Here is a 16,729-nt window from a genome sequence, read left to right on the forward strand (position 1 = left end):
CCTAGCATGAAGGTAAATTCTGCTCATCTTTGTTTTGTGGTGCTGTTAATGTTTTTGATATACAGTGCAATCTTATGCACTTCAAATCAGAAGTCATATTGAGTTTAACTGGACTTACTCTCAGGTAAGTGTGTACAGAACTGCAGCCTTAATATTTTTGCTTTAATTAGTTATATTGTAATTGTGACTTTTTTTAAGTTGCTCTGGGAATCTGGGGTATAAAACCCTTAAATGAAATGAAATAATTATCTTCCTCAAAGGAACAGCACAACTCACTTAAGAATATGGAGACCCCTAGCGTTAAAACATCCTAGGCTATTTATAATATATTTATACAGTCAAACAACTTCAAATGTAACAGATAACATGGTATCCCACAGCAAATGTATTTCAAATAATCCCAAAACACAAACTGAAAATGTAACTTTCTATTGTTAAACTGGGCAATTGTTTTTCATGCTCCAACTTTGATGGGGTGTGGTGTAGGTTAAGGTTATAACTTCAGTGTTGATGGAAAGGCACTCTGCATAAGTTCAGGGGCACCTAACTATCCAACTATCCCACCAGCACAGAATAGAGCAACTATAGCTTATTTCAGAGCTTTCCAGTGGCTTTTGAGGAGATTCTCAGCACTCTCCACGTTTTGTCCTTTGGAACTAGTCAAAGAAGCTCTGACCATCTGTTTACAGCCGTTCCAAGCAAGAACCTTTGCATTCTGGGAAATGAAGTTTTGGAGTAGCCACAGCTATAGGCCTTAGCTAGATCTAAGGTTTATCCCGGCATTGTCCCGGAGTTATCTCTGTTCAAGCAAATGACACACAGGATATCTTGGGAGCAGGCAGGGACGACCCTGGGATAAACCTTAGGTCTAGCTAAGGCCATAGAAGAAGAAGCTGGAACTACTAGTAACAAAATGCCTTGGGAAAGGCATCTTACTGGGTGCTAACAAAGACTACAGTAGTCTAAGTTTTCATGAACTTCAGATGAAGTGGGCTCACATTCATGAAACTTTCTCTGCCACAACATGTACATGGCTAAACTTCTGGAACATTTTGAGATTTACTCATAACTAAAAACCACAGCAGCGGGCTAGCTTTCAAGTTTCACAGAACTGTTAGAGAGGGGGAGAAAAAGATGTTAAAGATCCCCTCCCCCTTTGCACCCTCTTCGTTTTAACACTGTCCCTGAGAAAAGAGCCCTGTAAAGCTAGGAAAAAAAATCACTGCTGTAGATTTTTTAGTTGGTCTTTACAAAGCAGGGATGGGAAACATATAGCCCTCCTGATGCTGTTAGACTGCAACATCCATGTTGATTATGCTGGGTAGAGCTGATGTGAGTCGCAGTCCAACATCTAGAAGACCACAAGTTCCCCAGTCCTCATAAAGGACCCCTCTCCCTGCCACAGACCCATGTCTAGGCACAGACCAACATGGATACCTCATTTGCAATTTTTCTCTCACTTTGGTCTTCGGGGGAACTATAAAAATACACTGCCTTAAAGACTAGCACAGATGAACTCTACGAAAACTTCTGTCGCAATGTTATTCATTTTATCTATCTGTCTATTATTATATTCTTATCCTGCCTTTCATCCTTTTGCAAGGTTTCCAAGGCAGCTTGCATGGTCCTCCTCTCCATTTTATCCTCACAACTCTGTGAGGTACCGTACATGCAACAACATGCATCCTTAAGATGCCTTAGGGCTCTTTAAAAACAGCAGTCTTGTGGCATCTTAAGAGTGTAATCCTATGCATGTTTAGAAAGAAAAAAGGCTGTTACACCCAGCATTTCCCAGCCAGCATGTAGGATTTTTTCTGTCTAAACATGCCTAGGATTGTAGGACTTCTTTCTGACCAAACATGCTTACAATTACATCCTAAGGAGCCTTTCCCCAACCTGGTGACCTCCAGCTGTGATGGATTACAACTCCCAGTGCCAAGCGTTGTAATCCAACATACCTGGCGAGCACCAGGTATGTTGGGAAAGCTGCCTTAAATACTAATAAATTTATTAGTCTTTAAGGGTGCAATCCTTTTTGAAAAAAAGGCCTACAACTCCCAGCATCCCCCAGCCTGTCTGCGGACTGCTGGGAGTTGTAGGCCATTTTTGCTATCTAAACCTAAAATGTGACAAGATACTACCCCTCTGGAAATCATTACAAAGCTCTCTGTCCTTTGCGTGGCCCGCTAACCCCGCGGCTGCCTCTGAGAAACCGGGCGCTGCAGTTTCTGACTTTCACCTCCGACCCGAATCCCTCCCGCACAGCCTCCTCGGCCCACGTGATCCCCAATTTCGGGGCTCCGATTGGCTGCGCAGAGGGAGCAGGGGGCGGGCATAGGGCCGTCGCCTTAATTGGAAGAGCCGCAGCAAGCTGGCGGATGGCTCTGTGCTGCCTGTTCCACGCGAGCAGAGCAGCGCTGAGAAAGGGGCTGCTGCCAGGCGCGGGCCGCAGGGGCTGCCCCGCTTACAGGAGCAGGTGCCACAGCCGCCTTTTGGGGGGAGCCTGTGGGGTGACCCAGGTGAGAGAAACCCCGATCTCCTTCCGGGCTCGTGTGCCCTTTGGTCCGCCTGCCTCTAGTGACCTTTGGGAGGGGATCGAAGCAAACCTGGCAGCTGGCGGTTCAGGGGTGCAGTTTTCCCCTTGGCTTTGCCCAGATGCTCCTGACACGCGTCTCTCTTGTCTCGCCCAGGTTGCCTTTGCTGGGTTGGGGGCCTCGGGAGACACGGAAGGGGAAAAGAGGGGTGCTAAGTGGAGCCATATGGTGTTCCTTAGCCTTCCCCAAACGGGCGCCCTCCCGATGTGTGGGACTACAACTCCCATCACAGTCACCTTTTAGTACCAATGGGCGTACTGGGTGGGGATCATGGGAGTTGGAGAGTACCAAGTTCGGAACGGCTGGTGTGGTTTGTGGAGGGAACTCTGTGTGCATAACTATCCAGAAATGTGATGGGTGCTTCAAATGATGTTTGACAATGGGCCTGTTAAGACAACAGGCTAAGCCATGGTTAGGCCACAAACTCTTTTGCAGCAAATGGTTAGGGAGCGTGTTTAAACTGTGGTTATGTTGGCACCGTGGTTAGGAATGGTTCACAAGACATGCAAAGGCATAATGTTTACCTCAAAATACGAAATCACTGTGGCTTAGTGTGTTGTGTGAACAGGTTCATAGTGACACCCATGCTTTGGTAACTTCCAAGTTAGACTACTACAATGTGCTCCACGTGGGGCTGTCTATGAATACTGTTTGGAAGCTAGAACTGGATAAAAATGCAGTAGTTCCACTGCTGGCTGAGTCTCATAGAACTAGTCTAGTCTTGCCCGTGCTTTAAGAACTTCACTGGCTTCCAGTTTATTTCTGAGTGGAATTCAAAAGGCTGGTTCAACAGGCTGTGGTGGGGCTGTTTTAAGGACCATTTGTACCCTTCTGAACTTATCTGTATGTTAATATTGGCTGTGGAGGCTCTGCTCTGGTTAGGGAGATTGTGGCGACAGGATTTTTTTTAGTGTTGGCATCCAGATTATGGAATGCATCCTCTGGGCACATCTTGTAGGTGTTTATGTTATTGGCGTTTAAATAATTAGAAATTATTTTTAAAGTGTTTAGGCAAGATGCACCCTTTGCATCTTGGTTGCCACTCTACATGTTTTCAGATATATTTTGATTTTGTTTATTATTTTTTAAATGATTGTAAGATGCCATTTCTAAAAAAACAAAAAGGTATGGTACAAATGGTTAAAATAACAGTAGTATATGTTCCAGAACAGTATACTTGTGCTGGTCTACCTCGGTGCTAATACATTTATCAAATGTAACAAGTACAAACAAGGAGCAACAAATCTATTGTGGTATGTTTTATAGGCTCTGGCCTACAAAACTCACGTCACAATAAATTTGTGTGTCTTTTAACATGTCACAAAACTACTTTATTGTTAGTGGTGATAAAACCAAATCCCCCTGCTACTGGATAGCTGTTTGGTTTGATGTCCCCTGCCCCACCCACCCCAAATCTCAAAATTAGTGCTAGAGTAACATATTTGGAAGCACACATTGCTTGTACATATCCTTTTAGATTTTTATTGTTAAAGATGCTCAAAACCGCCTATGGTGAGGTGGAATTCAAATATGTTAAAGAAAAGGACTGGAAAATGGCAACACTTTTATTTTGTAAACTGCCCAGAGAGCTTCGGCTATTGGGTGGTATAGAAATGCAATAAATAAATAAATAAATAATGAATTATCCTTTCCTTTGTAGGGGATAGTTCCTTTTAGAGCTATTTCTGTTCATTCCTTCTCACCACTGTTATTCCTAAAAGGCAGTATTGCATAGCTCAACTCCTTTGAATCTTTGTCCACTGTAGATAACTTCTCCCACCTTTGGATTCCTCTTCGATATTGATGGAGTGCTTTTACGAGGCCGGCTAGTTATTCCTGCTGCTAAGAAGGCCTTCCAGAAGCTAACGGATTCAAAGGGCCAGTTCATTGTGCCAGTTGCATTTGTAACCAATGCTGGGAACTGCTCTCGGGACAACAAGGCTGAGGAATTGTCTGCAGCGCTCGGATTTAAGGTACTGAGGATATCTCTGTTCCATTGGGTCACTGACTGGTGTACTTAAATGGTGAGATTAGAATTCTATAATTGCTCTAAATACAAGATGCACATCCGTATTTTGTGTGGGATTTGTCCAGGAAGACAATTGTGATCCTTTTTGGTTGTAGAGTTCAGATCCTTTCCACACAGTTTTTAGCAGATTTAATGTTGCAGTTTCACGTTATTCCAGATGTTTTCAACGTATAATTTCCCCCAGCACTACATGGACTATAGTTCAAACAAAACACATGATTCTTCTACCAGTTAGTATCTTCCTTATTGTTGTGATTCCTGTCTGAAATGTGGATATGTGAATGTCGTGGTTTATGATATTGTTCCTGATGCCACATGAAGCTGCTTTAGCAATTGGCCCAGTTCACACATAAGCCAGAATTGTTGAAAATTCTGGCTTATTGGTAACGAGGTGTGGTTGTGCACTCTGCCCGATTGCTTGGTTCTTCCTGCCAATGGGAGTTACTTTCTAAATCAACTTTCCCCAACCTGATGCCCTCTAGATGATGTGGACTTCAATTCCCATCAGCCCCAGCAAACCTGGACAGTGCTCAGGAATCCTAAGGGCACCAGGTTGGGGAAGACTGGGCTAAACAAACAAAGGAATATCTAGCATTGGCTTGTTTAGTGTTACATCCAAACCCAGATTTCTGGCTTGTTGCTTCTAAACAAGGCACAAATCAGAAACCAAGAACAAATCTTGAGTTCAGATGCTCTGACAGTGACAAGCTAGGAATTGTGATTCCGTTATAACACTAAACAAAGCTGAAGATGTTCTCTGTTGCTTAGCTGCTCCTCCTGGAAAGAGGAGCCAGCATGCTTCTTCTTATTGTAAGCCAGTATTCACAGCAGTTCTGACTTATTATGTGCAAACTATCCTGGCCCTGAATACAATTACTATATTATCATCTCTCACAAGCTTTGGAAATGCAGCTGGGGGAAAGAGATCCACATTGAGATTGCTGTGTTGGGGTTGGGGGGTTGACCTTTTTTCCTGCACCCTTTTTTTCTGCAATTCACTCCCCCTAAGCCATTTGCCCTGAAGGTGCCATTTGTTGCAACAGAGGCAAATAACATCTCGGAGCGGGGTGGGGGTGGGGATTTTCAGTTGGAAAACAAAGCAGATGGAAGATTAGTCTTCACATTGCTATGCCAATCTGGATCATCCTCTCTCTCTCTCTCTCTCTCTCTCTCTCTGTCTCTCTCTGTCTCTCTCTCTCACACACACACACACACACACACACACACACACACACACCGTCTGTGACTACTATATCTAAGCAACAAACAACAACCCAAGCCTGGGAGATGATCACATGGTAAACATATCCTCACTTTGGGAATTTAGTGACCTTAAGGTTCACCTTCTTCCACATGAACCTGCCCAGATACTAAAATCATTCTTCAGAGGTGAGGCAGATGGCTCCCTGTAATGCGGTTTTCTCAGTTGTTGAGTTCCCCAACCCTAGGAAGCTGTTCCCATGGAGCCTCACTTAGTGCTAAGCTGGGTATCCATTTTGTTTGGTGAAGACGGTTTTATTAGCCCTTAATTTGGCTCAGGGTGTTGTCCCGTCCCCCCACCCCAGCTGCTACTGTTTTATGCTGTCATGGTATGTTGTTTTTAGTATTGGTCACTCGGAAAGATTTTACTTGAAGCATATGCAACGCATTCTGGAAGCGACAATTGGCATGTATGGTGCTTTCATATCACTTAGAATGTATTACGATGGAGGCAATCCACACATTCATGAAGAATTACGTGGCTGTTGTGTGTGTGAACCCAACTTCAGCATATAAAAATGGTTTACATGTGTTTTTGTATGCCTTTCACTCCTCAGTCCTATTTCTGGTTCACTGCATTCTTACTGTTCAAGTTCAAATACTATCTGAATGTCCCTCTACCAAGGGTAAAAAGTTATCATCGTAACTTTTTAGAATGTAATGTCTGAGCAAAAGAGGACAGGTGCTGATATTTTTAATGGAATTGTTTTAAATGTGATTGTAAAGCTACACGATACCAGAAATGGTGAGGTGGCACTATAAAAATGCTTCAAATAAATAAATAAATAAATAAATATTCTTATGGGGTTAATCTAATATTGTCACCAACGCTAGTGTCTTTGGGGGCTTGCAGGATAAAGCACCTGGCAGCTAGAAATATTGTGTGTGGAAAGGGTAAAGCTATCCTGCTGACCTTTCTTTCTTTTTTCCCTTCAGGTGTCTCCTGAATGGGTGATCCTCTCCCACAGCCCTCTGCGTCTTTTCCATCAGTTCCATGACAAGTGTGTGCTTGTGTGTGGACAAGGTCCCGTCGAGAAGAATGCCAGAGAGTATCCTTTCGCCCTTCAGATATTTTTTCTTCCTTTCTCCACCTTCCCTTAATATGTTGTACAGTAGATGGGATGTTGAACAGGGCGAGGTAACAGGCTCAAATCCCATGATGCTTACTTGATGGCCTTGGCAAGTCCACTCGTTCTTGGCCTGACCTATTTCTCAGTTCTCACAAACAAACAACCCATGATTAACAAACCATGGGAACAAGTAGGCATGATAGTCCTCACTCACTTTCACTTTCCTAAATAATCCAGGAACAAAACCTGGGGTGTTATCATGCTGTCTGAATTGGGGAACCATGACTTGTGTAGGGGTTACAGTACCCAGAATTAATCCATGGTTTGTTGTTGGGTAGCACTAAGAATGGGGGATTCCTTGTTTGCTTAGAAAAATGGAAGCGACAACTGTGCTTGCTGCTGTGCAGCCACAACTAACAATGGGTTAAACAACCCAGAGTTAGCTGTTATATGTGAACCAGATCATTTTATTGTAATGTGATAAAATCACAACCTAACTTTTTGGGAGGGGAAGGGGGGAATGATTGGTTCTGGTCCAATCAAGACTAAATAATGATGGCAGGGCTCATGTCTCCCCAAGCTATTACCCCTTGGGAGGCACTTGTGGATTATTATAGAATAAATAAGACACTTGGCCCTTGCTTACTCATGAGGGTGTTAAAATTGATAGAGTGCCTCTATGTGGCTTAACTGAAATTTGTTAAACTTCTAGCCCAAGACAGCCGGTTTACTAGAATACGCCGAAAGAGGAAAATATATCAAAATAGTGACACTTCTCCTATGTTTGCTAACAAGTTGAAATTTGGTACACAAGTTGCCCAAGTTAGCCTAATTAATTGAAAAGACTCTGACAATGGGACAAATCAGTCAGTCAAATCTCATGATAGACAGCAAGCTAGAGTGAGAAAAAACACATGGCATAGAATGTTGGGCTGTGGGAATTCAGTTGTCTTCTCCCATTAGTAGCAGTATTGATCTATGATTGCAGAATTTATTAGTACTGATATAATTGGGAACCAGCATGTTGTAGTACTTAGAGTCTTGGAGATCCATATTCAAGTTTGCATTTGGCCATGAAGCTCACTGAATGACTTTGAGCCAGTCACTATTTCTCAGTCTAACCTATGTCACATATTTGTTGTGAGGATAAAAGGTGGGGAGCAGGCCACGTGCACTTCTCCCTTGAGCTTCTTGGAGGAAAGATGGGGTATAATGTCATAAATGAAAACAGTTTGTACAGTGTTTTGCTCTGCTTTTGGCCTTCTGAATGGGACAGGGAAGTGGTCGATTTAAAAAGGTGTGTTTGCTGTCTCATGATAGTTTTTTTGTGTGGCTTCCTGCTACTAAATGCGTGAGCTATTTTTTGCACATTTCAGTCGGCAGATGGCAAGTGATTTTCTTCCTTGACTGTCTGAAATAGCCTGGGATTCCAGCATGTTGTTACCATTGAAGACCTGAGGAAGGCATTTCCTTTGCTGGATATGGTTGATCAAAGCCGGAGGCCAAAACAACTGGCAAGTATTTTAACCTGACTACAAGAAAACGTGATTGACTGAAAGCATGTTTCTTGCTATTATAAGAGCAGTATGAAGCCGTTGGGGACAGTCATTAGGAGTTTGGACGCAAGGTGTCATCAGTATGATGATTACCCAGCTCTATTTCTCAGTACCATGAATCAGGAGAGACCGTGCATGTTTTGAACCAGTGCCTGGATGCAGTGATGGGTTGGATGAGGGCCACCAAACTAAGACTGAATCCTGTCAAGAGGGAGACTGTATGGGTGGGTGGTTCCCAGGTATGGGACTGGAGAGTTTGCCTATTCTGGACAGGGTAGCACTCCCTCAGGAAGAACAAGTGTGTAGTTTGGGGGTGCTCCTGGATTCATCATTCTGAAGTGGTTTCTGTGCCTAATACCAACTTAAATTAGTATATCAGCTATGCCCTTTCCTGGCCACTGTAGTCATGCATTGGTAATCTCACGTTTAGATCGCCATAATGCACTTTATGTGGAGCTCCTTTTGTGCTTGGTCTGGAAGCTGCAGCTGATGCAGAATGAGGCAGCCAGGATGCTGAGTGGCGTCCCTGGCCATGCACATATTACATCGGTATTAAAGCAACTGCACTGTCTACCTATAAGCTAGTGAGCGAAGAGCAAGGACTGTAAAGCCCTGAACAGCTTTGGACCAGGTTCCCAGGCAGATCGTCCTCCCCAATACAGACCTGTGTGAGCATTAAGATCATTGGAGGAGGTCCTGCTGGTTGGACCACAACCTGCAGATTGCTATCACACAGCTAACAGGAAGTGAGCCTTCTCTAAGGTGGCGGTCAATTTATGGAATGATCCCCCTCCTAGTATTTGAGGGGTGCCAACTGTATGGCGCCAATTAAAGACCCATTTCTTTACCCAGGCCTTCCCTGAGTGAATGTGCTGCCCGTTCTTGTTTGTTTGTAATTACGGTATTTTATGTTATATATAAATGGTTTAGCAATTTCTATGTGTTTTAATTGCACCTTAATGTGTATTATAATGTATTTTGTGAACCACTTAGAGATATTTTAAAATACGTTTAGTATATAAATCTTGTAAATTAAGTTTTTTGCTGCAGTGCATTTAAGGGCCATGGACCGTGCCTGCCTGCCCTGCCTCCTGTGCCCTTGCTTCCTTAGTGCTCGGCCTTCTTGCATTGATCATAGAAGTATGAAGGCTTCTGCTCATGTTCACTTGAGTAAAAGGCTCTGTGTGATTGAGAACTGCCTTATCAGGGTTCCTTGTGTTGTGGAGGGTTCTACTTTTATTTAAGCGAACACTAGTAGAAGCCCCCTTTAGACCTTTCCTCTCACAGAGGAAGGGGTGGCACCAATTTATTTGGGCCTGTGCTTCTTACACGTATTGATGTACTCTGTCAGTACTCTGTCATGTACTCTGTCATTCAGACTGATCAGGGCTTCTATCTGTAGGAATGTCTTCCTATGCAAAGTGAAGTGGTTTTTTGATTTCCTGCATATTAAAGACCAAAGTTCTGCAACTTGGAAAGTCAAGTTCTGCAAGTAAGCAGGATAAAATTATTGAGAAAGCTCTTTCAAAACTCTGAATTCCTTTCAAAACTGTCCACATCCTCCAAAAAGCCCTTAAGGCCTAGCAATTGTATACTGAGTATTAAGTTCATTGGAAGAGGCCCATTCTCTGACATTGTAAAGTGACTAACTTCTCTTTTGCCCTTTTGACAGCCTCCTCCTACCATTGACTTCCCCACTATAGAAGGTAAGTCATTTCCCCCCCTTCTCAAAAGTGTTTTAATATGAGCACAGCTGTGGGATAGATTCAGCATGAAACCAAAAAATATAGATCTCTGAGAGTCTTCTTTCTCTTTGGGCTGAACTGAACATTCTCAAGTTAATGGGAATAGAGAGAGAGCATCATGGTTTAGCCATCTTTCTCATGCTATAACAGGCTCTGATTCCCTCCCTCACTTCCTGGCTTGCAATAACCTCAGTTTGTCATTATGTCCAATTTGGGCAAACTAGTAAATCATAGCTTGGCTTCAACCCAGGATTGTAAACCAGAGCTTAAATTGGGTTCCCAGTGCTGGCTTAGCACCAGTCTAGTTTGCAGACAACTGAGAAAGACATGCTCTGTAAATGAATTTGTTGTGAATGATACAAGTTGAAGGGGATGATCAAAACTGTGTTGTTTGTCCCAAAGTGTTGGTTCCATTTTCCTTGGGCATAATGCATCATTACCAAACAGTTCATTCGGGCCAAAAAGAAGATTATAGCACTCTTTAAACAATACTGTCCCCAAACTGCTTGATGAATGTCAAGGAGGCAGCTCCACTGTACAAAGCAAAGGCAAAATACTGTGCCAATAGACATTCAGAAATGAGCAGAATAAAGCTATCAGTACTTCTTTGTATCCAAAACCTATTGTTTTATGAAGAATTATTAAAATGAACTTCTCTATAATAATTCCATGCACCCAAGGTTTTCAAGAGAGAACCTTCTTCATCGGGTGGGTGAGAGAGGCTAGTAGTCACTTGGAATGTTGAACCCGTGAATATTTAGTAAATCAAGGGGTAGACCCATCTATTTTGTTCCACTTTTCATATGTCGGTTAATTTGTAGCTTTGATTGGATTGCCCAGAATAGAACTTGTGAAACAACACCAATAATAACAAAACCAGTTTTAAATAATTAGAGGTATGTGTATGTATGTATGTGTGGAGTTGGAACCCACTTGTCGATAAGTGAAGCATACTTGTGTATTGTCTTCTGAAAGAAGCATACTGCAGTAAGCAGAATTATGTTGTATGATGCAGTGATTGATTTCTTTACATTTATATTACACCATTCCCTTCAAGGAGCCCAAGGCCAGCATACAAGATCCTCTTCCTCCTCCTCTCCATTTTACCCTCACAACAATTCTGTGAGGTAGGGTAGGCTGAGTGTTCCAAAATCACCTAGTGAGCTTCATGGCTGAGTGGGGACTTGAACCCAGACCTCCCCAGTCCAATACTCTAACCAGTACACTACAGTGTCTCTCAAGTACATTAAACAAAAATACCCTGCCTTTCTCAATTTCTAGGAGTAATTCTTTTGGGAGAGCCAGTCCGGTGGGAAACCTCCCTGCAGCTGATTATTGATGTACTCCTGAGCCATGGGAATCTAGGGGTTGAGCTTGCTACTGTGCCATACCCACATCTACCTATCCTGGCCTGTAATATGGACCTCTTGTGGATGGCAGAAGCCAAGATGCCAAGGTGATGTAACAATTTCCAGGGCGGGGGGCAGCTGTGTTAGTCTTGAAGGTGCTACAAGACTCTTTGTTGCTGCTACTGCAACAGACTCACATGTTTATTATGGCTTAAGCTTTCATGGACACCGTTCACTTCATCACATGCATGAAGGGTTAACCTCAAGTTGGCAGATTAATATACACATGTTGGAGGGGAAAAGAACTGTAAACTGTAAGGTGTGAGGGAAATGCAGAAAGTACAGAGTGAGAATTTCCTTAACAGTGACTGTTCACAAAATGCTGGGCGCTAACACAAATATCATTGCATTGATGAGCTGCTTAGCACATGTAGTGTGATTATTTTTTTGTTTTTAAAAAACGCCTTTGTCCTTGCTCAAACCACAGAAAATAGAGTAGAATCTCTTAATGAACTGTTGTTCAGCAGTACACAGCAAGCTCTCAGTAAAAATATAAAGTTTCCAAAGAGGAGGAAAATGTTCTGCTGAGCCCTTTTTGAAATGCCATTTTGAATATGAATAAAACTTTTAAGACTCCACGATCAGATTAACCGTCTACGTCCCTCAGCAAAGGACCAGGAAGTTGAGATAATAATAATAATTTATTTCTTACCCGCCTCTCCGATTGGATTGAGGCGGGGAACAACAGTATGAAATGCTGCAGCAATACGGGGAGGGATAAGTCTTTCTTCCATAGCAGCATAGCAAGTGAGTAAAAAGGGGTCATGCAACAGTAACCACAAAATACTTGAAAGCTAGCCATGTCTGTATTGACGCACTTTAATCATTTCTTACATTTGTGCTAAACATCCCCACATTTATTACATGGTAAAGTTGGCCGTCTCTATTTGTCCAATATTGCCATCTGATATTTCACAACTTCTTACGTTCCAGTAAGCCCACATGTTGATGGCTCTTTTTTTCTTTTCCTCCTGGTCAGATTTGGCCATGGTACCTTTCTTGTGTGCTTAGAGAACATCTATAAGAAAATGACTGGAAAGGAGCTGAAGTATGAGGCCCTGCTAGGCAAGCCCAGCACCGTCACCTACCGTTATGCTGAACATGTGATCAAACAGCAGATGCAAAGCTGTGGCTGGACAGCCCCTCTTCACCAACTCTATGCTGTTGGGTAAGCAGCTCTTCCTTGAACTGGTGAGAGGAAGGTCTTGGCTGTAGCAGCCGAGCACCAGCATGAAGAAGGATGAAAAGGGTCAAGGGAGCTTACTGTCATCTCTGCTATGGGGAAGCTAGTGTGCACAATACTAGCTCCCCCATAGCAGTAGTGACCATGGATGTTCTTCCTAGATAAGGGGGATCTTGGTCTAATGCCAGGATATAGAACCTCTTTCAGCCTGAGGACCAGATACAGTTTTGGAGAAGCTCGGGGGGGTGGGGGGAAGGTAAAATGGCTCGGACCAAAATACCATAGTATTTCACCTTGAAGTTCTTACTGGCAAAGCCTTAGGAGAGGCATTTCATCCTTTAAGAATGGGGAAAATTTACATAAACAAGGAATCCACAAATTGATTTGCAACTGGGGGGGAAGAGGTGGGTCTAGGGGAAGGGGGAGTAGCCAGCTAGGGACCTTAGGCTGGCCAGATTTGGTCCATGGGCCTGAGGTACAACACCCTGGGTCTAATGATTGGCAATTGCCAAAATTTAAGTACTGCCCCAATTTAGGTACTTAACCTTGTTTCCTCATTTGTTTGTTGGCTTGTCACAGGGACAACCCAATGGCCGACATCTATGGTGCAAACCTCTACAACCGTTACCTCCAGGCTCAGGCTGAAGTAAACGTAACTGCTATGGTAGCAGAGAGCGACAAACATCTTGAGGCACAGAGAGAGCACAGTGTCTCAATTAGCTCTGCAGAGAGCTGCCAGTCTATACTAGTCTGCACTGGGGTCTATAATCCCCACGGAGACATGCCAGCTGACTGCAATGAAAGCCTGCTAGAGACTGTATTCCATGGGCATAGGGACTTCCATTTTGATCCAAGCTTAGTGGAGGCCTCTCATGTTGTGCATGATGTGAATGATGCTGTGGAACTTGTCCTTGAGAAGGAGAACTGGAAACGGGACTGACCAGTCTGTTTTCACCAGCACCTAATCTTGGAGACGCAGGAATAGAGGCAGATCTGTGCTCTTTCTTGTTTAACCCATGCTAAAGTAAAGGGAAGTTCTCTACTTGTTTTTTTTTGTAAGGATTGCACACACAAAAACACACCCTGTAATGTTTTGTTAACAGGGTGCCTGGTAGGGCTCTATCCCTACCTAGATTTAAAAACCCAGGAAGTTATCAGCTGGAAATTCCATTCTTTTGCTAGTGTGCTTGGCCAGAGAGAGACAGGGACTTCCTATTAAAAGGGTCTGCATCCAGTCAACTATCACAGCATCACGAGGGCTACTTTTGGGCTCTCGCCTCTCTTCCGGATGTACATGAAGTGTGCAAATGCTAAATCAGTCCCATAATGTGATTTATGGCACATATTGTACCTGGAGGAACAGAACCTCTTCTTAGAGCAGGATTGGAATATTGAGTTCTAGTTGTAGGCTATGGCCCATGATCTGAACCAAGATAAACTCGTGTCCAGAGGTTTAAGGTGTTGTAGTTGGGGGCAGGGGAAAATCAGAGACTAACTGTCTGGTCATCTCCTGGGGTGGGATAGGGATCCTTCTTAATTTTTAACACTTGCCCCTTTTAAAGAAATTTGGGTCGCAGAGAAATAAAAAATGTTTAACCAAATCCTAAAACAAATGGCTTTAATTGCCATGAAGTATTTCAAACAAGCCTATAATTTGGGAGTAGTTACTGTTCTGCTTTGTCTTCTCCAAATGGCAATATTCTCTCCAAATAAATATTCTCCTGCAGTATTTCTATGTGGTGTTCTAGCACCCTTTTGGGCTCAGGGCTGGGTACATATCTTGACTATTGTATCTAGGCCTGCTTATTTGTGGAAACAGTGTTCCCCTAGAAATCATTAGCTTAGATCAGCCTTCCCAAACGTGACCTCCAGATATGTTGGACTACAATTCCCAGCATCCCCCAGCTAGCTGGCCTAGATCTAGAGAGATGTGTGCAGCAGTGCCTTTGCATACAATTTGGCTTGTGCAGAGGTATGCTTCTCTGTGTACTGGGCAGCCAAGTCTAAAAGCTGAACTGTGTTTATCTCTAGTTCTCTTTAATGCAAAATGTTCCAGGTCACTTTTATGTAAAGCCTTTTCTGAAAACTTCCATCAGAACCCACAGGGTTACAATGCCAAGGCAGCAGAAAAAAATGTTTAATTTTCATACCACTGTAATTGGTGACATACTGAAATGTTATTCACTGAAATGTTATTCACAGATGACAAGATATTCCTGTCCCTTTTTATTCTATATACAAGGACAGGCTTTAAGTTATCAATTTCTATAGGGAAGGTTACTACTCCGTAACATGAGCAATATCCATATTTTCTTACACTCATGGAATAAATTAAATATCACTTCTTGTAATGAAGAATTTGTGTTGTAGGGATAGGTTTGGGTTTCGCTCCCTTCTTCCTCATACCCTCTTGAAGATTTCCTAGCTTTACTAGAAGGATGAGTACATTTTAGGAAGACTAATCCCAAATCTTTTCTTGGCAAATGTAGGGAAATCTATAAATTTGGTTCCTTCCCATCCTTGTATTGCTTGTGCTTCCTTCTCATGACTTACCTATTTTTTATTTCATTGAAATGGTTTTTAACTGAATTTATGTAACAAGAGAAAAATAAAACATGCATTGTGGCAAGTACAAAAATAACATCTAAATAAAAGATTATAGCAAGCAAACATGAACAAATCCAGAAGAAAGACACAATGTGACACATAACATCCTGTGCCCAGGAACTACTGGCTTTTAGTAATAGTTTAATATGTGGCAAGCTTCAGAAAAAGAGCACTGCAAAAGAAAGAAATACATGTTTGCCAAAAAACTGCGTACTTCTACTTCATTTTATCCTGCCTTTTCTCCAAGCAAGAGTACCCCTCTCACATTTGATCGTCACAGCAATCCTCTGAGTAGGATTAGGTGGAGATGGTGGCTGGTTCAAGGTCAGCCACTGAACTTTATGGATGGACATGGATTTGAACCTGAGGCCATACCTAGACCAGGTGATATCCCATGGCGATCCCTGGGATTGTCCCTGTGCGTCCACATGATGTACAGGGGATCTTGGGAGCAGGGAAGGAAGATCCCCCCCTTTCCCCAGGATATTGCCCTACCCTTTCAACCAGCTTTTTCTGCGGTCTCAGGATGATCCCGACAACGCAGAACGTGGGCGGGTGTCGCGGTTTGTCCTGGTTCCTTGTTCTTACTCGTTAGGAGCCGGGAACCACATGGGTGCAGAGCTGTTCAGAAGCTCTGTGCCCATCGGGGATGGGGTGGGGGGAGAGGGAAAAATTGTTAAAAATAAAAAACTCAACTTTTGCGCAGAAATGCTTGTGCACTTGTCTCCTTTAAGAAAAAAAAATGGCGGGCACAACGTCCTGTTCTTCCGAGGCCGTTGTGTGCGGTGTGTAAACAGAGGGAAAGATCTCAGGATAAAAATATCGTGAGATCCTTACCCCTCCGTTGTGCTAGACCCGCAGGTCTAGCTGAGGCCTGAGTCTCACTGCTCCTTGTCCAGTACCCACCACTAATACCCCACAGGCTGTCCTGTGTTGCATATCGTCAGATGATGTTGCTAAACAGGCTCCTGTGATATTACAGGTTGTGTGGCATGGAAGAGATTCAGCAAGTGTGGCTACCTATTCATCGTACTGCCATAAATAAAAGTTGTACCTACCGAACAATTCCTAATATTACTGGAGCCCAGAAACCACACTCCCCGCCTCCTCCCTCTCCTAGCTGGCACAGTTGTCTCCATATAGGCTATGTCTCTGCGCTCAAAAATGGGAGTGTGGCCCCAGGGGCAGGGAGGGGCGGAGACCATGGAAGCTTCCTATGCACCCTCCCCCATTCGTGCTTCGAAGCTCCCTGATGAGACAGGTGAAATTGCCTGTC

At 43.3% G+C, this 16,729-nt stretch overlaps 1 protein-coding gene across 1 annotated transcript; it reads left to right on the top strand.

The window, feature by feature from the left end:
- The first annotated feature begins 2,367 nt into the window (after positions 1–2,367).
- Positions 2,368–16,014, top strand: HDHD5 (haloacid dehalogenase like hydrolase domain containing 5). Its single transcript, XM_063134869.1, has 8 exons — positions 2,368–2,519; positions 4,361–4,567; positions 6,820–6,932; positions 8,374–8,467; positions 10,182–10,215; positions 11,536–11,710; positions 12,643–12,831; positions 13,426–16,014. Exons 1-8 carry the CDS (start codon positions 2,379–2,381, stop codon positions 13,784–13,786), a joined length of 1,314 nt encoding a protein of 437 aa, XP_062990939.1. The 5' UTR covers positions 2,368–2,378; the 3' UTR covers positions 13,787–16,014.
- Positions 16,015–16,729: the final 715 nt, after the last annotated feature.

The sequence above is a fragment of the Elgaria multicarinata genome, chromosome 9 (assembly GCF_023053635.1).
Source record: "Elgaria multicarinata webbii isolate HBS135686 ecotype San Diego chromosome 9, rElgMul1.1.pri, whole genome shotgun sequence".
Classification (NCBI taxonomy): domain Eukaryota; kingdom Metazoa; phylum Chordata; class Lepidosauria; order Squamata; family Anguidae; genus Elgaria; species Elgaria multicarinata.